We start from the raw sequence: 23,727 nt of genomic DNA, 5'->3' as shown, positions 1-23,727 counted from the left end.
AAGGGGGTGTGGCTGAGGAGGGGCTTGCTGTGGGGAGAATTCCAGGAGAGAACCATAGAGGCAGAGATGGCCTCATTTGGCCCCTGGGCTTGATTGTTGCCCACACCTGGCTTGGGATAATGAAAGATGATTATTTCTTATTTATTGCCTTCTGCAATAAAACGAAAAACACCCAAAGAAAACAGTTAGAAAAAGCATGGAAAAGAACAGGAAGCAAACGGGAAAACAATATGGGCACGTAAGGGGCACTGGTGGAGGAAGAGGAGTGCGGGGGGAGCGCACTGCCCCCGGCAGCGCAATCCCGGTGGGGTGCCATCGTGGTTGCCCCCACCTGTGCTGGGCACCACACCCCCACAGGCAACGCACCACACCCCGGGATGCGCACCAGCCCCCCGCCTTCTCTCCACCCCCCCAGTGCCGGAGCATGAAGCTCTGTCACTGGTAAGGGGTGCTAGTGTCTAAATCAGGCACCGCCCAAACTCGGCCCTCCAGATGTTTTGGGACTACACTTCCCATCATCCCTAGCCACTGGTCCTGTTAGCTAGGGATGATGGGAGTTGTAGTCCCAAAACTTCTGGAGGGCCAAGTTTGGAGATGCCTGGAAATCAATTGTTATCATGCCTGGGGGCTCCTACCAGCAGGACCTGCTGAGCTGGGTGCTGAGGATGAAGAAAGTTCATGCAACTGAAGTCCTGTCAGGTTTGCAACGGGCAGGTGGGTTTCACAGTCACGCTCCTTGCTTTCAGTGAAACTGGCGCAGTTTTTTAAACGGAAGGCAAAACAAAACATCTTTCTCTGTAAGGAACTTTGCCCTGTGCTCAATTTGCAAATAAAACAGGAACTGAACCAAGCAAAAGAGATTACTGTCAGAAAGAGCGTCATAATCCTACTGGAGTCTGTCTCTCTTGTCTCTTGTCCCTTGCAAGCAGATGCCCCTGGAATGTTCAAGCTGTCCAGGTAAGTGGTTTGTTTGCTTCATTTACAGCCCACCTTTTCCTCCAAGGAGCTCAAGACGGCATACACAGTTCCCCCCTCCCCCTTTCATCCCCCCAACAACCCTGTGAGGTGGATGAGGTTGAGAGGCAGCGCCTGGAGCACTGTCCCCCAGTGAGCTTTGTGGCTGAGTGGAGACTTGAACCCCAGTTTCTCGGGTTCCTAATAATCCGGCGCTCTAACCACTGCCTGCCCAGTGGAACACTCTCTCATCAGATGTCAATGAGATAAATAACTGCAACTTTTAGAAGACACCTGAAGGCAGCCCTGCATGGGGAAATTCTTAACCTTGGATGTTTTATTATATGTGGGTAACAATTGGCAGAGCAGACTGCAAGGTGCAATGCTGCCATCCCAAATTCCTACCTCGACTGGAAGGCGATTTGGGCCGGCGAAGGAGGAGCAGGGTCTCTTCTCTCGCTTGCATTCAGAGTTAGGGATGTCATGGTCCGCCCAACCCCATCTTTTTCAACCCACCCAAAATTCTGCCCCACATATCTGAAGAAGCAGATATGTCACCTTCACCCAGACCATTGGTTGTGTGGGCATTTTCTTGCCTGTTGCATTGCTGTTCTTGCTGCTGTTTTGATACTGTCCTTATTGGTTAGTTTCATGGTTTTGCTTCATGATGCCAATATGCCTCATTCCTGTTTTAGTTGTGGCACTTTTGAATTCTGCTCTGGCAGTTCTTTTTCTCTGGCGGTACTCAGTACTAACACCATTTTTCCTCCCTAGAAAAAACCCCCCACTGGTTAAAAATGTGGCACTGGCTGTAACATCTTCATGGTGAGTACCGGTACTGTTTTTTCCCCAGAAGAAAAGCGCTGTTCTGGGACCGTTCAGTGAAGGTCAGGTTTAAGATGGGCCAGGAGGGGTGGGTGGGGGAATTCCTTAATCCATCCAAGTCAGAAGTGATGGTAAGGAATATGCTGAGTCATATGTAGAAGGTAAAGGTAAAGGGACCCTGACCATTAGGTCCAGTCGTGGACGACTCTGGGGTTGCGGCGCTCATCTCGCTTTATTGGCCGAGGGAGCCAGCGTACAGCTTCCGGGTCATGTGGACAACATGACTAAGCCACTTCTGGTGAACCAGAGCAGCACACGGAAACACCGTTTACCTTCCTGCCAGTGCAGTACCTATTTATCTACTTGCTCTTTGACGTGCTTTCGAACTGCTAGGTTGGCAGGAGCAGGGACCAAGCAACAGGAGCTCACCCCGTCACGGGGATTCGAACCGCCAACCTTCTGATCGGCAAGTCCTAGGCTCTGTGGTTTAACCCACAGCGCCTTCCACGTCCCGTGTAGAAGGTAACACCCTGCAAACGTCTGATTGGTCCCCACTCCTGGACATCATGTGGATTGGAATGAAGAATTAGCAGGCATAAGCTTGACAGAAAGGCTGTCCCCATTGTGTGAAGCTGGCGGCAGACAGTTGTCATCCTGGGCCTAAGAGGGGAGCCAACATGACTGCTCAAATAGTTCACTTTTTCCAGGATGATGAGGAACCATTAGTGAGCACACTTTGGGTTTGGACAGTCCACCAGCTATAAATCTACCTAACAGTAACCTTATCACAACATATTTTTCTCAGTGCTCACAGACCGACCATTTAACTATCTGTTCTTGGACCTTTTCAGGTATTGACATCAAGCTGGCAGGTTGGTAGTTACCTGTCTTCTTTTTTCCCTTTTTTTGATGATGAGGACAACATTTGCCTGCCTCCAGTCTGCAGGGACCTCACTTGTTCTCTAAGAATTCTCAAAGATTATAGACAGAGGCTCTGAGAATATACCCACAAGCTCCTTTGGTTCCCTTGGGTGCAGCTCATCAGGCCCTGGAGATTTGAATTCTTTTAAAATAGCTCAGTGTTCACTTACTACCCCCTTTCCTATCTTGGGCTGCAGCTCCTTCCTTACATTGTTTATGCTGTTATTGCCAGGTTGGGTGATGCTAACCCTCCAACATTTCTCTGATGAAAATAGGGACATTCCATTCCATAAGGATAATTTTACTATTTATACCCACACATCTTACTAGGTTGCCCCAGCCACTCTGGGCAGCTTCCAACACATATAAAAACATAATAAAACATTAAACGTTAAAACAAACTTCCTTATGCAGGATTGCCTTCAAACAGCTCGGGGGTTAGATAACTCCATACCCTCCAACATTTCTCCAATGAAAATAGGGACATCCTAAGGAAAAGCGGGACATTCCGGGATCAAATCAGAAACCAGGATGACTTCTCTAAATCAGGGACGTCCCTGGAAAATAGGGACATTTGGAGGGTCTGGAAGGCAGATGCAAAGTACTGTATTTTTCGCTCTATAAGACGCACCAGACCACAAGACGCACCTAGTTTTTGGAGGAGGAAAACAAGAAAAAATATATTCTTAATCTCAGAAGCCAGAACAGCAAGAGGGATCGCTACGCAGTGAAAGCAGCAATCCCTCTTGCTGTTCTGGCTTCTGGGATAGCTGCACAGCTTGCATTCGCTCCATAAGACGCACACACATTTCCCCTTACTTTTTAGGAGGGAAAAAGTGAGTCTTATAGAACAAAAAATACGGTAGGTGTTGAGCAGTTTCCTCTGTCGCCCAGCAGCATTTCTCTGTCTTCTCCACATTGAGGATCTACTAATTTGCTTGTTCTTCCTCTTTCTTCGAACATAGCCAAATAAACCTTTTAATACTATTTTTAACCTCTCTTGCAAGCCTGGCCTCATTCTGGACTTTTCCCCTCCTGACCTCCCTGCAGCTGTTGGCTGCTTCAGTATACTCTTCCTTCGTGATTCCCCCTTTCTTCCATTTCTTATACGTGCCCTTCTTAAATCTCAGCTCCTTTAAATCAGACTTGGACCAGACCGCCCTTCAAAGAGTGGGCTGTCCTCTGTAAAGTAGGACACATGCTGACCCATTGGTGGAACACGGCACATGACCGGAAAGTTGGTCAACATTGGATGAGTCGTGGCTTCTCTTTATCCCTGTGTTGAAATCTCAAGGGTCAGCTCACCGCTTTCCCCACAGTTGCCCACCCTGTTGTCTCAAACAGGGGACCGCAGGTAGATCCAATTAGACCACCTCCAGTATTTGGACGCAGGGCTTGCTGAGCCAGGCCTGGTGGCCTTTGTTCTGAGCTTTGTCAGAGGCATTCTGAAGCAGCAAGAGCTGCATTATGAAACCAGATTTGAGACAGGATTTGCATGCCTATCTTGCAATTTCCATCCAGTCACAAGCCTTCCTCAATGGTCACACCATCCTTTCACTAAGGAAAGTCAAATCTGCGTGCAGACACGTTGCGCCATTGCCTCAAAACCGAATTTCCCACTTTCATCTTTGCCTTTAACTCATGTCTGGGGGCACATCTATGCTATCAGTTTAAAATTGTTTTAACCGCCCTGGTTTCCTCGAAGAAACCAGGTGACTGCAGTTTCCTAGGCTGGGTGTGTGGAGATAAGCAACAGCACCACAGCCATGCAATTCTCTGCACAGAGCTATGGTTCCCAAGAACCACAAGAGAGCCAGTGTGGTGTAGTGGTTAAGAGTGGTAGACTCGTAATCTGATGAACCGGGTTCGCGTCTCCGCTCCTCCACATGCAGCTGCTGGGTGACCTTGGGCTAGGCACACTTCTCTCAGCCCCACTCACCCCACAGAGTGTTTGTTGTGGGGGAGGAAGGGAAAGGAGAATGTTAGCCACTTTGAGACTCCTTAGGGTAGTGATGTCAAATCCAAACTCCTCCTCCTCCTCTTCTTCTTCTTCACAAGTGTAGCATGCCAAATTCCTTCTATGCTGTTTCTTTCCCACAACCAAGGCAAGTGGGATGGAATGGTTTTTCTTGCCTGCTTCGAAATGGCATTTGGACTATCCTGCCCCCTCTTTCCCTCCCACTCCCAGTTGGGCCAGCCCACCCATAAGGTGGGGAGAGGTAGCTGCCTTGGGCACAGGTGGCATCTCCCCTTGGGCACCTCACCGCCTCTGCTGCTGGTGCAGAAATGGTTCCAGAAGCAGTGCCAGCTTTTGGCAAGATCTCGCTGGAAGCTGCCACCATGCAACCCAGGCAGGGGAGACTGTGGTGCTGGTGCTGGGGAGCCCACGGAGCACTGCCTCTTTGGCTCCTGCCCCCCCCAAATTAGCATACCGTAGAGTTCTGGTGCTCTAAATTCAGGAGGTGGTTGCAGCTAGCAACCCACTGGACTAATCCATGGTGGATTTAATTCTGATGGGAAAGGTAGGGCACTTAGATGCCCATTTAAGCTGTGATTCTCAGCAACTTGGATTCAGAGGCATGATGCCTTCGACAGTGGCAACTGAATATCTCCCATCATTGCTAGTAGCCTTTGAAAGCCCTCTCCTCTATGAATTTGTCTAATTCTCTTTTAAAGCCGTCTGTGCTAGCAGACAGTGCTTCTTCCTGTGGCAGTGAGTTCCATAGTTCAGTTATGCACCACATTCTTTTATCTGCCCTGAATCTTCCAACATTCGGCTTCATTGGATGTTCCTGATTTCTGGTGTTATGAGGGAGAGCTGTCCATTTATTCCCACCCTCTGCTTCCAGCTACTTGCTGCCTGGGGCACAAGCCCATAGCACATATGTGCATGTGGCAATTTGCATGTGCTCGGGGTTTTTTTATGGCTAGATGCCTCTGAGCCAACTGAGATGGCTAGTGGCTGGAGTTTCCCAAGCATGTCACTTTTGTGTGTGGGTGAGCAAACCTTTTTAAAGGGCCAGGAGAACCAGGATTTGACAATGCCCCAAATTTAGAGGGAAGAGCATTAGTGAAAATGGCCAGGGTTACTGCTTTGAATTTCCTTTTCTTTAAATCTCTTCTCCCCCCCCCCCCAGCTTATTGCATTAATATTCCAATCCTCCCTCCGCAAAGAGTTTAAGGCTGGCAAACATGTTTCTCTGCTCCAACCTATTTTATCCTCACAACAACCCTCCGCTGTTGGTTAGGTAGAAAGACTGGCCTGAGAACAACCAGCAAACATCATGGCTGAACAGGAGATTTGAACCAACATCCTAACCATGGGTAGGCAAACTAAGGCCCAGGGGCCAGACCCAGCCCAATCGCCTTCTAAATCCAGCCTGCAGACAGTCCGGGAATCAGCATGAGTAGAATGTGTCCTTTTATTTAAAATGCACCTCAGGGTTATTTGTGGGGCGTAGGAATTCATTCTTCTTCTTTTTTCAAAATATAGGCAGCCCCCCCCCCCAAGGTCTAAGGGACAGAGTATTGGCTCCCTGCTGAAAAAGTTTACTGACCTCTTTCCTAACCAATACACCACATTGGGTTCTACTATATTTTATCGACCCAGAGTGAAGCTAATGTCAAGCTTCAGTTGTGATATCTTGAGATTTCATATGTGATAGAAGGGGGAAATGCCTAAGAAAGCCATCTCCCCCCACCTCCTCCTCCTGCTTGCAAAAGACGTTTTGCAGAGACTTCTGCTTTTCTGGTTCCTGTCTACTATTTCCCCTTCTGTGTTTAGCAGAATTCTCATCGAGGGTCAGGACCACAGGCGGAAAGACAGAGGCAACCAGGAGGTGCATCTCTCGCTGCAAGTCGAAACGGACAGGTCAGGAGAAATTCTGGGTCTGGACAGGGAATTGTAGTGTGTAACACCATACATTTAAAGCACATCCCCCCCTGTCCCCCAAAATACTGTGAATGGTCCTTTTTTTTAAAAGCTGCTCTGAATTGTAAGAGGCAAGCTACCATTCCTTGGGGCAGAAAATGTGCTTAAGATGTGTTTTAAAGGCATGGTGCATACACCATCCAAAATGTCTTAGTTGTCTTTACTTTGAACCCCACCCAAAGCGGTAATGGTTCAGAATAAGTGGTTCAGTAAGCAGATATTTGGGAGGTTCTTTTGAGGGTTGGTGAGCAGAGCCAACCCTACTATTGGGCAGGATGAGGGAGCTGCTTCAGGCAGAAAGCTCATTTAACGTGTTGTGTCAAAATAACTTGCCTTGCTTTTGGTACTATGCGTGCGTGTGTGCCATTTCCTGCTCCACCTCAAGCACCAAAATGTCTTGGGCTTGCCCTGGTTTTGAAGAAGGCTCCCCCCACCCTTTATTTCTCTCTTTCTCTCTCTCCCAATCTCAGAGAAAGGAGCAAAAGAGGCTGTTTTCCCCCCAGGGCGAATATTGCAGAACAAAACACAGCCAAGAGTGGGAAGGTTCTGGGGCCAGTAGTTCTCCTGTTTCTTGCATTTATTTTGCAGGTGCAACAACAGACAACAAAGAGCTCATCCAGACTAGCATTTGCGCTGTGTTTCTAGGCTCAGATCTTTGCTTTCAAGCTCCCTGCCGGAGTACTCCCCCTGGTTTCTCTCAGCGTCTCATTTCCCCTGTCTTTAGTTCTCCACATCATTGAGGGCTTATCCTCCCCTTCAAGCTGCTATTTGCCTCACAAGGGTGACAAATAGCAACCAGAGATGAGGAATTTCATCTGTGGAAACAACATGGAGGGAGACAGAGGGAAACAACATGGAGGGAGACAGCTGCCTTTCCTTGATGATGCTGGGGTCCACATCTATTTCAGGGGACCCTATTGTCTGTTTTAAAACAGAGATCTGTCATTTGGCCGTTGGATGAAGCGATTAGTTAAATATGAGCTCTTTGAGTATGTATAGAGATGTGGTTTAAAATGTTTGTTGGCATTGAAACGGTGCATCCTGACTGATTAGCTCCTGGATCCTGAACGGAATCAAGCTTTTCTGGGTCAATCTGGAATTGGTCCAGAGCTGGTCAGGGTAGCCCTGGATCGCCCGGGAGGGGGGCAATTGTGTCCTTCTTCCTCTTCAGTCTTCTCCTTCTTCCTCACTCATCGCTGTCCAAAAAAACACAAACAAGCAGCTGCACTTGGCTCTTCAGCTCCACAACTACCTCATGCGTTTGACTCCACTGGTGCCTGTTCAAAGCGACTGGCTCCTCTCTCTCTCTCTCTCTCTCTCTCTCTCTCTCTCTCTCTCTCTCTCTCTCTCTCTCTGTGTGTATACCAATACGGAGACTCCCTCAGCGCTCCCACACCCCCTCATGAAAATGCTTCCTGAGCTCATATGCTAGTAGAGGGTAGGATCAGAGAATCAAGTGGTCCGCCACTGGGCCTGGTGCCTGATGCCAGCTCCCCACAGAGCACGTCCTTGGCGAATCTTGCCATTTTCCATTCTGTGGACATGACCAGCGTAGCTGTCACTGAGACAGGAGCGCAAGCTTGCTGGGAATGTTAGAAATGGGGAAACTGAGGCTGGGGCTGGTGGCCCTTGCGAGCCTGGCGTCTGAGCTCATGCTAGACTGTGGCATTGGAATGAGAGACTTTGTGGCTAATGCTGCTTCCACATTTTGATTCTTTCTGAAACTATGGGTTCTGAGTATCTTCCCTGCTTCAGCCAGCACTGCTTACTTAGTGCCTCATGCTCCTCTTCTCTTCTTTCTTTGCCCCAGAGCTCCAGCCTCAGAAAGAAGCCTCCAGTTCAAAAAAGATGCCAAGAGGCAGAAAGACAATACAACTCATGAACCTTCCCTGGGGGATGAAGAACCCAGCCTCATCGATGGCGACGCTGACACTGTTGATCCTTGCCTTTCTCTGCAAAGGTAGATATGGTTCACGACAACACTGGGGAACCTTCAGCCTTTCCAGATATTGTTAGACTCTAGCCAGCAAAGCCCACCCTCAAGGAAGATGGGAGCTGGAGTCCCTCAACTTTTGAAGGCTCACATTTTCTCCACCCTTGGTGTACAGAAATGAGAAAATGTGTTCCTCTGAGTGTTACTTTCCAAGAGGGAAGGACCAAGGCTGAGTTTGGAAACTGACTACTTGTGATGAAAGGGCTGGCGCCATGCTGTTTTTATTGTAGCATCTGTATATTTTAAAGTGTGTGTTTGTGTGTATATAGCTTTAATGTTTAATTGTTTTTAATTATTGGGTTTTTTAAAATGTTTTTAGCTGTTCTTATTTTTATCTCTATGCCAACATTAGTCCCTGTCAGGAAAAAGGTGGGGAATGAATGAATTGCAAAAAAATACTCAAGTTAAACCTGAGCATCTCCACAAACTGGGAGAGGTTCCTGTCTGGGACACTGGAAAGGCACGACCCATCAGAGTAGATGGATCAGTGGATGGACTCAGCATAAGGCAGCTTCTGATCAGGTCCAGGTTTTGGGTGGTCCTTGATCAAGACACCCTCCACACATGCCCCTTCCTCACAGAGTCTCCCTCCTCACTGCAGGAGCTCCAGAGGGTTCTTATCACTGAGTCCCCACTGGGATAAGGGCTCTTGACAGACACCCAACCATGCCACCTCTTGCGGCCAGCCCTGCTTCCTATGTTCTTCCTAGGTTTTGCTCACTTCATGGTTTAATTTAAGAGTGAAGAATTTGAAAACTTGGAAATGATGAGTCCTGAGTACAAACAGCAGGAAGAGCTCCAGTGTGAGGCCTAAGGAGCACTGGAATATCCCTGGGTTCAGGGTCCTTGGTCAGGGGACTTGAGAGCACCCTCCTCCTTCTGACTGAGAGTGTGTGTGGCACCTGCTAGACACTCACACCTGAATGTCCTCCTCCTTCTTGCCCTGGCCCAGGAAACACTTCCCCCTGAGGTCCTGCTGCTGTGGTGGGTGGTTGGGAAGTCCTGGGACTGGAGACCCACCATAATCCCCAGGCACTGCTGCTCCAGACAACCCTTGATGTTTTGGTGCTGTTGACTGTGCAGAATGTTCTTCTTGAAGTGTACAGTATGCTGGCAAGAGGGTCAGCTGCAAAACTGGTCTTCGTTAAGCCCACAAAACAGTGAACTCCTTCCTTCTTTCCGTTGGCAGGTCTGTGGAGTCAGCTCCCGGGATATGATCTTAACGCACTAAAGGCTGTCACCGTGCAGAGAGGTCTCTGCGTTCACATTCCCTGCAACTTCACTTATCCCCCTCCTGAGGATCCGTATCGTGGGGAATTATACGTCTACTGGATTAAGAATGATCGTGATACGTCCTATATTCACAACCGTCCAATTGCTGGTAGTGTTGTTGCCAGTAGTGACAAGGATCAAAGCTTTGCCTCATTTGCTGGGAATCGTTTCCAGTTGACTGGAAATCCATCAGAAGGTGACTGTTCCTTTAGCATCAATGATGTTAAGTTTGAGGATGGAGGGCAGTACTATTTTCGATTTGAGAAAGGAACCTTAAAATTCAGCTATTCTGGTTATATTTTACCTCGTGTTTCTGTGACAGGTAAGAGGTTTCCTATTTCTTTATTTGCTTCCTCATTCCCTGTTTTGTGCTCTTTCGTGCTGTAAAGGGAAGAAAGGCTCTGCCTACAAATATGCCTTGACCTCTGGACATTATGCTGATGCCAAAGGGACAGGAGATACAAGTGCTCCATGCTTTCTGTTCCTCTTCATTATTGTAATGCCAAAATTAGATCATTTGCATCTCCAAATGTTTTAATACTTTACACAGCTCACTAGAAGGAAGAACTCTCTTGTGGATTCTATGCTGACAGTGTTGAGAAACAGGAAACTGGAGGCATTTTCTCCTTCACTTCCAGCTGCATCCCATCACCTGCTTCTTCTCCTTCCCCCAGCATCTCTCTCTCCACAGCTTCCTCAATGGCAGGAGAAGCAGAGAGGTATTCTCTTGCCACCTTTGAAATCAGCCTCAGTGCAGATCTGCAACATTGTCCTAATCCACTGCATCCTGAATTCTAGGACTTGAGGGTGCTTTGGGTGGGGGACATTTCTTTCGTTCATGGGCCTCATTCTAGGGGCCACATGCAAGTGGTGGGCAGGGCCAGAAGCACACATGGATGGAGCCTCAAGCAAATGTGGGCAGAGCAACAGGTGTGCCTCTTATCTTTGTCCAGGCCTCAAACTCAGGTCACTTTCCCATAGCTAACTGGTTTTAAGGTGAGTGCAGAGTGGGTTTGAGGCATAGGGTTAAAATTGGGGGCACTTTGCTCCTCCCCTGTTTCTCCTGCTGCTGTTCTGCACAGAGCTAAGCCTTGATTTGGCTTAGCATGGAGGTGGAGAACCTTCCCCTTGCTGGTGTGGGGCAGGTGGTTTTACAGGAGATTAAGCCTCAGCTTAATGTCTGAGCCCCAAAACAAACCATGAGCAGTTAGCTAAATGCAAGCCTATGCTACAGCTCATGGTTTCTTTTGGAGAAAAACAAATCAGGAACCTGAGTTTAGATCAGTGGTTCCCAATTAGGAGTCCATTGACCCCTGGGGGTCTGCAGAATATACACAGGGCCTCCATGGCCCCATCATTTGCCTTCCCTCCAACTCATTTTTTGTCATTGTTGCATGGTATTTCACAAATTTTATGGTCTGCTTTAGCACTCTGCAATTTTTCAATAAATTGGCCAAAATAATTTTTAAAATCACACCACAATAACGATTTTGACCCAGTAATATGCAGCAATATATCACTCCTTGCTCGAGGAAGAGCAAGGCAGCTGATTTTAAGGCAACACCGAAACGATAACACTGCTGATAACACTGCTGATCTGAGCTGCCTTCCCTCACACCGAGGGAGGCCAGGGCAGCCAATCACTTCCTTCTCCTCTCACTGATGGAGAACAGGGCAGCTGACTGCTCTCACTTCAAGGAATTGTGGCACTACCTTCCCCTGGCAGTGACTCAGAGCAGCTTTTCTTAGTCAGCAGGAAAGCAGCAGCAGCCACAGTGGATGTGCATCTTCACTGGCTGCCCCCTGATTGTGGCTTGATGCACCCCCTCCCCCTCCCCCTCAAACCATGCAATGGGGGTGACTTCACTTCCTCTCCTCCCCTTAGCCATCCAGTCTCTGCGGCTGCTTCTTCCCTCATCCCCATCCCAACCTCTAATTTCGGACATCGTGATATAGGGGAACATGGTGATGTTTAGCTGCTGATATATCACAATGTTGAATACCAGATATCTCTCAGTCCTAGTCTGTTTTTTTAGTATACCTAAAATCATTTGCTTATTAAAGGCTACCCCACATTTTATTCAAAAAATTGCTTTGCAGAGGTAACTACCATAGAGCTATCAAAATGTTTAAAAGTAGGGGGACTGGGGCTTGGCTTTTGGAAAATAGGGGGTCCTTAGTAATTAGTTAATTGGGAACCACTGGTTTAGATTAACATTCTGCCAAACCATGGCTTAGCTCCTGGCAACATGGCAGGAGCAAAACACCTTTGATTTGGGTCCCCTGCACCAACACAGTGTGCATTCACCTTCAAACAATAGTTCAGCTAGGGCTAAGGTGATATGCAAGCCAGGCTTGTGTCGGCTACATGGCATTCAGGTAAATGTCAGCTGTTTCTACATGGTCATCCACCTCTTTCCATCCAGGCACAGTTCAACAACCCATTCCTGGAAGAAGGTGTGTGTGTGGAGGGGGTGGGGAGTGTGGCCAGGGGAGTTCTGGATTTGTTCCATGTCTCCTAGGTGGAATCTACACACATATAAAAAAACGCTGAGGAATTTATTTATTTTTAGTGTCACATTTGTATATTGCACTTTGCAACACACTTGAAACATTTTATTTGCAACAGTATAGCTGAGTCCCTAGAAATTGCCCTCTCCAAGCTCCTCACCCCACGACAAAAGATATGCAGACCTGCTTCCTATTCCCCTGTATGCAAGTGAGCAGTTTGGGTGGGTGGCCATTTGCTTCAGAAAAAATAGTTCAAGGGTTAAGTGACCCCTCCTCAGCCTGCACTCCTCTTTTGATGAAAGACAGATGCCTCCTGTGGCTGCTGCATTCAAGGTGTCATTTTCCCCCTCTTTTCTTCCTTGTCTCCCAAATCACATCTGGCTTCATCCTCCAATTTCAGGATCCTGAGTATCAAAAATCATGTTCAGCAGAATAGTGGCAGCCATCAAGATTTCTCCCTCTCCAGGCTGAGTCCACAGTGGGCAGAAACATTGACCAACATTGGTAGAGAAAGCAGACCATTGCATGGGGAATCAGTCTACTAAGGGAGAGACACAAAGTTATTGTTAAAGGACAAATGAAAGAATGGCAGGATTTGCCACAAAGTGGGGGGTAAAGTAGTGCTGGTGAACATCCATCATTCAGGACTCCTGTGTCCTGTTTCCTAGTTACTTTAGTCTGTGAATTTTCTTCTGATCCCATCCTGGGGACTTTTGTTTTCTCAGAGCTGTCAGAGAAGCCAAAGATCCTGAACTCTTCGGAGGTGGTTTTGGGGAAGAGCGTCACCCTCATCTGCCAGGCTCCAGGGACCTGCCCATGGAAAGAATCATGGCGGCAGCCTCAGATCTCATGGAGTAATTTGCCAGGAACAACAACTGCACAGAACCATCAGCACAGCAATGGGAGCTGGACCTTTGCTTCTGCCTTCACCTTCGCACCTACTTTGCAGGATCAAGGCAGAGCCATCACTTGCCATGTCAGATACCCTGCAGTTGGGAGAACAGTTGTGAATACACTCTCTCTTGAAGTGGTCTGTGAGTAGCTCCCATAGCTCAGTACTGCTTCCCCCTCCCATGAACAGCCAACAGTTCTTTCTAGCTCATGCAAGCTAATTTACTCCTTTCATGCTCCCCTCACTGTTTTCTTATGTTTCAGACCCACCTCAGGACATCAGAATCACAAGGCCTGGACACCCTGGTGAGATACAAAACTTTTTGCACATCCCCATCCTCACTGAGCTCTGCTGGACAACCAATAGCTGCTTCAGGATCTCAGAGTGGGGATTGTGCAGGAGGAGGGGTTTGAGAGATGGCTGGGAGTTGGGGCAGAGCCCAGGATGGTGGTTTGGGGGGGGAGTTGAAGACAAACTGGATGGTAACAGGGAGGAGCTGGGCTCAGTGGGTCTTTCCACAAGCCATGCCATGCACACATCCTTGCACCCGAACCAAAATTCACTCCCCACCGTAGCACCCTTCAGGCTCTTGACCTGAGTCTCCTCTTTTAATTGCCATGGGGTTTCTATTTGATGGGACTGGACTGTTCTATTGCATATTTCAATTGTGGGTGTTTATATTTTAATGTTTGTGTAACTGGTTTTTGTACTTCGTAAGCCATTTAGAATCCTATGTTGGCATTAAGTTGTGTATTAAAGGGGAATGAGAAGGAAAAGAAATGGGCCCAAGTCTTCCCAGTGGAAGGCAAAACAGGGGATATTATTATTTTTTCTCTTGCCAGTTGAACTGGCAGAGAAATGAGGGGATTATCTCTCTTTTTGCAAAACTATGGCCCAAAGCTATCTTGAACCAATTATAATTAATAATCATTATAAAGATTTGCAGACCTGGTGTCAACCATCCTTCTTCAAAATACACAAGAACATCTGAGCATTGAGTGAGGATTCCTTAGCATCAGGCATCTCAGGACCAATTGTGATCTAACTGCATTTCTCTTACAGATTTCTCCACGCAGAAAGAAAAGCTGGTGGTCCGAGAAGGTGACACCGTCAGCCTGCTTTGTGAAGCTCAGGGCAAACCTATTCCCTCCGTGACATGGCTGAAGAAGAACAAGCCCCTAAAGAACCATATGCAGGGCAGTAAAGAAACTCTTCAACTGTCCAACATTAAATCAGAGGATGCTGGGATGTATCAATGTCAGGCAGAGAATCCACATGGCTCAATCAGGAAGAATCTCTCAGTGATTGTGCAATGTAAGAGATGGGGAGTGGGAAGTTCCTTGGGGGCATTAACCTGGGAAACTCCATTGTATGCTAAGTGGCTTGACCTGCAACTAATACCAGCATGCTTCCACTAAGGGGACCTCTGCAAATGTACACGGCTCTGGCTGCATTGCACAGTGTGTCAGCCCAGTAGTGTGAGATGCAGCTTTTGACAGCTTCATCACAAGTTCAGGAGCCCCATGATGAGCTTACATATTTGCAGAAGCTTTCTAAGAAGTTAGTTTCAGGATGCATAAGTGCAGCCCCAGGGGCAAAACCACAAATTCAGGTCACTGAACATAACCCTTGTCTGAAATCTGTGAGAGTATCCTCATTCACCAGGAGAGGGCACATTTATGCAACCTCTCATCAGAATGACAGCTCTCTAATATTAAATACAAAGGCCAAACTTAGACGTTTTTTGTTCACATATCTGTCCTGCCCATAAAGCAGGATGTGTAAGATGTGGCTCTGATGCTTTGTAAGAAAAGGTCTGTGTGGACAATGGAGGAGAATGGCTGGATGTCTCTCTCCCACCTGCCCATCTTCAGTTGCTTCAAGACCTTTTCGTCTAATGAGCATCTCATGAAGGAATATCCCCAGGTGGCAATGGTCTCACTGTTTGCTACCTGGAGATGCAGAACATGGTTCCTTTGCCTATCCAATGAAAAGGCTCCCATAAGGATGATGCTTGTGGGGACCTAAGTCATTTTGCAATCTTCCCCCTCTCAGGTACTATGTGATAGCCTCATAGGTGGGCCTTGTGTTTAGCTGTTGGGTGTTGCACAACCCAATACTCTGAAATTCATTTGGCATACCGAGAATCTGCATTGTCTTTTTTATGAGCAATTTTCTGGTCATCATGGTGTGTTTGTGTGTGTATACAGTGCTTTTTTCTTAAAAAAATATGTTTTTTTAGGGGTACAGTGGTAACCTGGGTTAAAAACTTAATTCTTTCTGGAGGTCTGTTCTTAACCTGAAACTGTTCTTAACCTGAAGCACCACTTTAGCTAATGGGGCAGCCTGTTGCTGCTGCACTACCACTGCACAATTTCTGTTCTCATCCTGAAGCAAAATTCTTAACCTGAGGTAATGTTTCTGGGTTAGCGGAGTCTGTAACCTGAAGCATATGTAACTTGAAGCGTATGTAACCTGATGTACCACTGTACTCTCTTTTTCCTACTCATATTGAATTACTGCCAAACTTAGATTCACAAAATGTTTAGGGCATGCATCCCCCTGCATCCCCCCAGAAACCCCCCCCCCCACTGTGTGTGTGTGTGTGTGTGTGTGTGTGTAGCTTAGAAAAGGATTTATGCCCTTCTCTATTCCCCTCTGTTTCCTTTTTCAAAAAATGCAATAATCTGATTAGTAATTACGACACTAATAGGAACAGAATAAAGTAAACATTTGACAAGCAGAATGTCACCGGCTAAGTTTTACTCCGAGTAGATCCATTGAAATCAATGGACTTTAGGCATGTTCATTCATGTCAATGAGTCTACTCTGTGACAGATTAGCACTGGGATACAACCCCAAATGCACTGAGATTATGGACAATGGAGGGCAGATCTGGATCCGAACAGGAGGTAAAAGATGCAGCCTAGATTGCAGTCACAACAGTGCAGCGTTTATGTGTCAAAATATGGTGCTTTTTCATCTTGCTCTGTCTGCTCTGTGTACACTGGGCAGGGGAAGAGCACTTTCCTGGATGGTCATTGCTGACCCCACCTTTCCAGTGGACAGTACAGGTTGATCCATTAAGGCAAACGGGGTCCACCCTTAGACAGCCCCTACTTGCTGCCTTCTTACTTTCAACCAGCTTAAGGGGTGGCCCAGGCTGCCAGCTTTCCCCTCCTTGGTCTCCATTTTACCCATCTAGAGCTCAGCAGGGCAGACAAGAATAGCGATATAACTGGATTTAGCTGGCTCTACCTGTCTCTGGCTCCACCTCTCATTGCTTCTGTATCTGCTTGCCATTGGTGGTCTCCCTCCCTTCCAGCTAGCCAGTCCCAATGCCATCAGGAGGCCCTTTCTTGCACAGCAATGGGCCTCTCATTCACCAATGTAAAGGCTCTTCTCTTGTTGATTCAACATTGATATGTCTGTTCCAGATCGCCCAAGGACAATGACGTTCAATGTCACCCATGCACACAGGAGGGACCCAGCACTAGCTCGAGGTACCAGAGAGTTTTAGGGTGCAAAAGTCAGCACACGGATCCTTTCTCCTCTGGAGGATAAGGCTGGCTTCAGCGGGGCAGCTGCTGTTTCACAGACATGACGGCACTTTCCTGTGATTCCAGGTTGCCCCAGGGAAGTAGCCAGTGGCTCCCAGTTGACGGTTCAGGAAGGCAACTTATTGCGGCTGCTCTGCAAGGCCGATAGCAACCCTGCAGCCACTACGAGCTGGTTCAAGGAAGGCAGGGTCTTGGAGAAGCTGCCAGATGACTGGTTGGAGCTGGTCAATGTGAAAGCAGAGGATCAGGGTGACTACAGGTGCCAGGCTCAGAACGCCATAGCTTCTGCTGAGGGATTCCTCCACCTCCTTGTGGAATGTGAGTGAGGGAGTCAGGTTTGGGTCAACCACTGGGACTCACTGCTGCAGGGGAACTGTTAAGGGTGCTGATCTCCCATGCTACAGGACACCCCTTGTCCTCTGCTGGGCTGCATTTGAGGTTCAGTGTGAAAACACCAAGTGAGATTTACATCCCACCCAAATAGCTGCCTAGAGTAGTGTTCCTATTAGGGAGGCCAACTCCCTTTTTCATTAAGGTGTTCCTGAGCCTCTAATAGCAGCATGGGCAGAAGAAACCCATTCGGGACCACTTTTGCTATTGATGCTGCCCCGTCACCGGAAAAGCCCAGGCTGCATTGTTTGTGATGGACTCTCCTTCCTTGGAGGCTGGGCGGCCCTCTGTCATGGCTGCTTTAGTTGAGATTCCTGCATTGCAGGGGGTTGGACTAGATGACCCTTAGCATCCCATCCAACACTAAGATTCTATGAGACACAGCTCTTAAGTTCTTGTAAACCATTCCTGTAAATTCTGTTTTTATTTTCAAACTGGACACAAGGGGGAAAGAAACTCCTTGCCTTCTGAACCAAGCTGAAGCAGGATTTTACCTTATTCAACAGAGTAGGGAACTAGGGTGGCAGCAGTGTCTGCTCCCGACTGCCTCTAGTGGATGAATTGTGGTATTGCAGCTGGTGCAGTCATTAGCTAGATCGGAATGTGTTCTTCACCTTGGCTACTTGGTTCTCTGCAGATGCCCCCAAGCTCAGCAAAACTCCCCAGAAAAACACTACCTGTTGGCGTAAGGACAATGGCATCCTCTGCAACTGCTCCCTGCACTCCAGGCCTCCACCTCAGATCCATTGGCAAGTGGGCGGGAAGACTGTAGCTGAGAACACCAGCACGGCAGACCTGAAAGTGTCTTCCTCAGTCCAGAAGAATGAGGTCACCAGCTCCCTAATTTGGACAGGTAGCCCGGATGGCGACCTCAGCATCATCTGTCTTGGGAACAATTCTCTGGGAGTCTACACCATGCAATTCCTCCTTGGTTCCTTGAAAACAGGTGAGACTCCACCAGATTGAGAAATCCTGACTTTTGCAGCCCTGCCGATATTGGAAAACCCCAAAGAGGTTGTAGATATGCACCCTGATTCTAAAGTACATTTAATTACAAGTGAACCTCATTTATTTCTGTAGATCGGGGATTGCCAGAATGGTGTCTCCACCCATTTCACCCTTACTGAAAAATGATGCCAGTTAAAACTAGCATCTTAATTTTTGCATTTATTTTACCTGTTTGTGTTAAACCACCTGGAGATGTTTAAAAATAAAATGAGCAGCAAATGATGATCATTGTCATCATCATCATCATCATCATCATCTGCTTTTGGGAAATGAAGGAAGGAGGATGGGGACCAGGATTCCTGATTTCCAATCCCAGTTTTCTTTGAGATCTTGGTTTATCATTGCAGGTACAGGAAGCCATTCAGCACTGTTCCTCTCTGGGCTGTGTGGGGCTTTGCTGGCAGCGGTTGTCTTCTTGCTCTGCCTGGGCCTGATCAAGTGAGTTTATCCTTCTCTGATCTCCCTCCCTCCACCTGGTTCTCAACAACAGTCCACTGTTCTACTGGCCTGACCATTGAAACCACCTTCTGGCAGGCAACTTGTGTCAAATCTGAGAAGTTAAGCCTGGGCAGCTCAGTTGGTTAGGGTTTGGGAAGGAACGGGAGATGCAAAGTTATCATTGGGACGGATGACAGGAGATGACTGAGAATGAAACCAAAGCCATCAAGTTGTGTTCTACTCAGTGGACCCACTGAAATGAATGAACCAAAGTTGATCATATTGGTTGACTTTCAATAGGTCTACTCTGAGTAGGGCCAGCACTGGCTACAACAAGATATGAGTTTTGATGAGGGCTGTAGAGGAAGAGAGAGAAAGACCTGCATGCAGGTCTTCTAATCACAGGGGTGTATGAGAATCTTACCATGTTCTGGCCATTTTGATCTTAGGTTTTATAAGAAGAGGAAAGCAACTCCGAAAGCAGCCCTCCCAGAGGCTATGGATTCTGCTAATTATGTAAACTCTGATAAATATGTAAACTCTGCCAATGGAGGGCAGCAGAGAGCCAACAACTTCAGCCTGATCTATAGCAACATTTTACCTCAGGTATGCATCCCATGTAGCTTTACTGTTCTGCAACCTCTTGGGCCTCCTGAGGTAAGTATTTTTTAATTTTATTTTTAGAAGGGGTGCTTCAACACAGAGAGCAGGTGCACAAGATGTTTAAGTGCTTTAAAGGTATGTTGCAAAGGGGAGTCTTTTTCACAGCACCTCTCTTCCCTTTCAGGGTCAAAGATCACCCCATGTTGGCACACCCAAAGCAGCTGGAGAGAGGACCCCGAAACCCAGGCAGATCCCCAGACCTCCCAGTCCGAGCGTTGAGGAACCAGATGAGGTTCACTATACAACTGTGGCGTTCAAAAGCAAGGGACCTCCACCTCAAGTGGAGGAGTCTGTGGAATATTCAGAAATCAGACGGGAATAAAAAAACCAAACACCTTGTTTCTCAATAGGAGAACAATCCCATCATGATGGAAGGGGGTTATTTGACTGACAAGAGGAGCTGGGTGTGAAAGTGAGCTGGACTTCAAGAATAAGCAATCTGGATTTAGTATCCACCAAGTAAATTGACTGGACAGGAGAAGCATTAGATATGCCGGATATGGAAAGGGTCTTCCATTTTAGTAACTCTGGTGTTTTCGACTTGCTTGTTTTTTACACAAGGAAGGAGGAACCAGAAGAAGGCAATGGTAGTGGGCATAGTTAACCAACTTACTCTGAACGAGGTAGCTGTCAACTACCTGCCTTTTTGTCTGTGAACATCTTCCCTCCCCAAAGTGATTGGCTGGACTGTTGTGATGTCACAGAATGTTCCCTGCTCAGTAGGAAAAAACAGCATACCATCTTCTAAAGCAGCCTTCAGCCACCTGGTACCCTCTAGATGTTTTAAACTGCAGCTTCCATCATCTGCCAGGATACATGGCCAATGGTCAAGGATGTTGGGACTTGTAGTCCAAAACATCTAGAGCACAGCAAGTTGGGTAAAGTTGTTCTAAAGATTTTGTTTGAAAAGATTATTGCGGGGGGGGGGGGGAGCCTATGTTGTACAGCTCTATTTTTTAAAAAATATTTCCAGTACATCTCACTAACTCTTTCTTGCTCTATGGCTCTTATTTATTTATTTGACGTGCTTGTATCCTGCCTTAATAAGGAGAAATAATTAACATGCTTTGTGCTTCTGTACAACAGCTGCCCTTTCTCTATTTAGGATGGTCATCTCAATAGCCCTTTCCATACCCCCAAAAGCATTTTGCAGATTTCTTCCCATGTAGCCATGGAACATTAGGTAAATAGGAAACTTCCACACAAAGCGCTGCTGAAAAAAATGGAAAGCCCTGAGTCTGCCGCTGGTTGCTTTCTCTCACACACTTGCCTCAGGCTCAGTTTCTTTTGCTGGAGGGGCAGAATGCTTCTAGTAGATTCTGGAATATGTATTTTCCCCCCTTGTAGAGCTCAAGGTTCATTTGCTGGTATTCAATAATTTAAAAATATTTTTAAAAAATCTTTTACACATGTGGTATACACGCATGTCTCTGTGTTTATGAATATGTTGTTCTCTTCCCCAAGCTGTTGGGGATCATAAATCTGATTCAGGCTCTCTTTATGGCAGTGACTCCTTAGATAGACTTTCCCTCCCTCGACCTTTCATTTCCTGTCTCATCCTATCTCCTCTAAGTGCTGCAGTGACATTTCTTCCTGAATGTACCGACTACTCCCTCAAACAGAACTTGGCAAAGATTAAGCTTCTTAACCTTTTCCTGCCATTACCGTGAGCCCCTTAGAGATAACACTGTCATTTTGACTCTGTCCTCTGCCATCTCTCAGGCAAGCAGTTTTGGGGGCTACTCTTTTTGAGGACTGTGAGAAATGGGGTGCACAAAAGCAGAGTGATGGGTATGCATTGGGGAAGGGGAGAGAAGGATAATCTGGGGAAACACTTGAGGTGGTTGCATCTGATATGGTATTAGGGTAAAGTGGCGCGCTTGTTCCACTGGCAAAATTTTTTATGCCAGCAGAGCATCATTGTGCAAGAGAATGCTCAAGCTGGTAACTTTGCCACGCAATAAATTGTATGATCTGTTGCACAACAAGTTTACATTAGTGCCCTTTCTCTGCCATATTCCTCTCCTGCACAAAATTAAAACTTGCCCTCTCATCTGCTAGCACAAGATTCCTTGCACTAGTGAACAGAGAACATTGTCCGCAGTCCTTGGTTTACCAGGTCCCAGGTCGTCATAATGCACACACAACAATTTTGGCACATGTTGCATTGTCTGGACTTGCGGGTGTGCAATTCAACGCCATAGGGTTCTAAAACCTCCCAACAAATAGGGGATGCAGGGGAAAAAATAGTGTGACTCAACAACTTACAGATGTTGCTGGATTCAGGGTCCCATCAGAGGTGATGAAAGCTTGCATCCAACAACATCTGGAGGGCCAAAGGTTCCTCATCCCTGATGTACAGATTTATTTTAATCAATTATATTTTACTAAGTTTCAACATTTTCAACAGATAGCACAAATTTCGTCTCTCCTCTTATTTTTGTCAACTTCCCACCCCTTTTCCCATGGAGTTTTTTCTCCCCTTGTGCTGTGCCCTATTTTCTATCTTACCATAACCACAATATTATAATCTAATGACTTCTGTTTCTTATAGCTCAAATCCTGATTGTGAGTTCATCATACTATAATATTTCTGAAAATAGTCCAAAATAGTCCAAAAAATGCATCCATTCTTCCATAAAATACTCAGGGTGATGTACAGATTTATTTGATAAACAGAAGCATGGGTAAACTCCAAATGGGTCAGAAAACATGCCCCACCCACTGCCCCACTTGAGCTGTGCTTGAGCTGTTCAGGACTGTGTCTCTTGTCACCTCTCTGCTGCCCTGCCCAGATGCAGCTGCAATAGCCTCTGTCCACTCAGCTTCCAGCTCTGCCTTTGGGGCCCAGCTGGTCTGATCTGATCCAGGAAGGCTCTTCACATTCATTCATTCATTCATTCATGCATGCATGCATGCATCCATTCATTCATTCTAACCATTTATACACCACCTAACACCGGAGTTTCTAAGAGATGTGCGAGGGGGATTACAGAAGCGGAAGAAAGCTAATAACCACAAAATAATAAAAAAAAGCTCATTTCAACACCTCACTACATCTTGCAACACAGGGCGTAATATGGCTGTAACGGGGCGATGCCATGCCCTTGCTCAACACCACTTCCCCAGAAAGAATATGGAAGCAGGTTTCCTGATCAAGTGCCCGTTTTGAAACACTGCTGCGTCATTTAGAAACGCTTTTGAGAAATCTCTGCCAAGAATGACCTTCCAGGAAGGGGCGTGGAGGGGGGACAGGGCGGTGGGGGTGGACCACCCTGGGTGCCCTCACTGAGGGGGTTGACATTCGGTGCGCCACCCACCCGCAATTCCCAAGCCTCCCCCCAGCCATCGGGGTAAGGGGGGAGCTGCGCCGCTTTGCCAGTGGCATTCCCCCTCCCCCTTCATTTTGACAGCTTGGGGGAGGATAGGGAGTTCCGGGCGCGCGGTGCGCCGAATGTCCACCACGGGCAGCTTGCTCCGCCCCCGTGAGTGGGCATAGCTGTCAACTTTTCCCTTCTCTTGCACGGAATCCTATTCGGAATAAGGGAATTTCCCTTTAAAAAAGGGAAACGTTGACAGCTATGGTGAGTGGGTCACTCTGTCCCTGACTGCAGGGCCCATGCACCGCTCCAGGCACCTGAGCGTCTATCCTATGCCTGGGAGGGCACCCTCCGCACCACGCCCCCCTCAGGAGTACACCCACCCTAGGCAGTGCAGGCATATGCTCCTCTGCTTCTTTCAGGAAAGACAGAAAGCAATGAGTTAGGACATGGGAGGGCAATCTTTGCTCTCTTCTTAGCAGTGGCAGACCTATGTCAAATTGGGGGTCCTGAAACTTGAACTGATATTGGGGACCCCTTCGCAGCCAGCAGCAAGGTTTGGGCAACCGCTGTTATCTGCAATGGCATCCCCCATTTCATCTCCGATGAAAATAGGGATGCCCCATTCCACAATGATAGTTTTACTGTTTATACCCCACACATCTGAAGGGGTTGCCCCAGCAACTCTCGGCGGCTTCCAACATATATGAAAATATAACAAATCCTTAAACAAAATTTTCAACATCTTTATGCGCCCCTTTGCCCACTTGTCCGGAGTTTTGGGCTGGGTTGCCATCAGTATGCTGATGACACCCAACTCTATCTGTTCATGGATGGCCATCCTGACTTGGCCCCAGACACACTGACCAGATGTTTGGAAGCTGTGGCTGGATGGTTACATGGGAGCCGGTTGAAGCTAAATCCTTCGAAGACAGAGGTCCTGTGGCTGGGACGGGATGATATGGGATTGGGGGGGCAACTCCCATCTCTTGCGGGGGCGCAATTAGTGCCAGCACCGTCCGTTAAGAGTTTGGGTGTAATCTTCAACA

The 23,727-nt window shown here is 47.4% G+C and overlaps 1 protein-coding gene and 1 pseudogene across 6 annotated transcripts in view; both read left to right on the top strand.

Moving 5' to 3' along the window:
* LOC309375234 (formyl peptide receptor 2 pseudogene) overlaps nt 1-23,727 on the top strand; it is a 112,083-nt pseudogene that overhangs the window by 85,766 nt on the left and 2,590 nt on the right. The window lies entirely within an intron of this gene.
* LOC309376419 (sialic acid-binding Ig-like lectin 5) lies at nt 886-20,857 on the top strand. Of its 5 annotated transcripts, none has more exons than XM_081922745.1 (13): nt 886-957; nt 1,729-1,779; nt 8,442-8,591; nt 9,814-10,218; nt 13,133-13,441; nt 13,563-13,604; nt 14,362-14,613; nt 16,737-16,802; nt 16,926-17,177; nt 17,887-18,195; nt 18,605-18,695; nt 19,145-19,301; nt 19,483-20,857. In XM_081922745.1, the coding sequence occupies exons 3-13, from the start codon at nt 8,480-8,482 to the stop codon at nt 19,678-19,680; spliced, it is 2,193 nt and encodes a 730-aa protein (XP_081778871.1). In that variant the 5' UTR covers nt 886-957; nt 1,729-1,779; nt 8,442-8,479; the 3' UTR covers nt 19,681-20,857. The 5 variants fall into 5 exon arrangements, with proteins under 5 accessions (XP_081778871.1, XP_081778869.1, XP_081778872.1 ...); XM_081922743.1 differs by lacking the exon at nt 1,729-1,779 and adding an exon at nt 6,488-6,571 and having other exon boundaries at nt 915-957; XM_081922746.1 differs by lacking the exons at nt 1,729-1,779; nt 13,133-13,441 and adding an exon at nt 6,488-6,571 and having other exon boundaries at nt 915-957.

Source organism: Podarcis melisellensis, assembly GCF_964234715.1.
Source record: "Podarcis melisellensis genome assembly, chromosome: 8".
In the NCBI taxonomy this organism is placed as follows: domain Eukaryota; kingdom Metazoa; phylum Chordata; class Lepidosauria; order Squamata; family Lacertidae; genus Podarcis; species Podarcis melisellensis.
Note: the sequence above shows the minus strand (reverse complement) of the source record. Positions and strands in the feature narration are given on the sequence as shown.

Excerpts from the sequence above, each read along its gene's own strand:
- LOC309376419 (XM_081922743.1), top strand. The coding sequence starts at position 930 with ATGCCCCTGGAATGTTCAAGCTGTCCAG. Across the intron at positions 6,572-8,441 it reads CTGCAAGTCGAAACGGACAG|AGCTCCAGCCTCAGAAAGAA; the intron begins GTCAGGAGAAAT and ends TCTTTGCCCCAG. Across the intron at positions 13,442-13,562 it reads ACTCTCTCTTGAAGTGGTCT|ACCCACCTCAGGACATCAGA; the intron begins GTGAGTAGCTCC and ends CTTATGTTTCAG.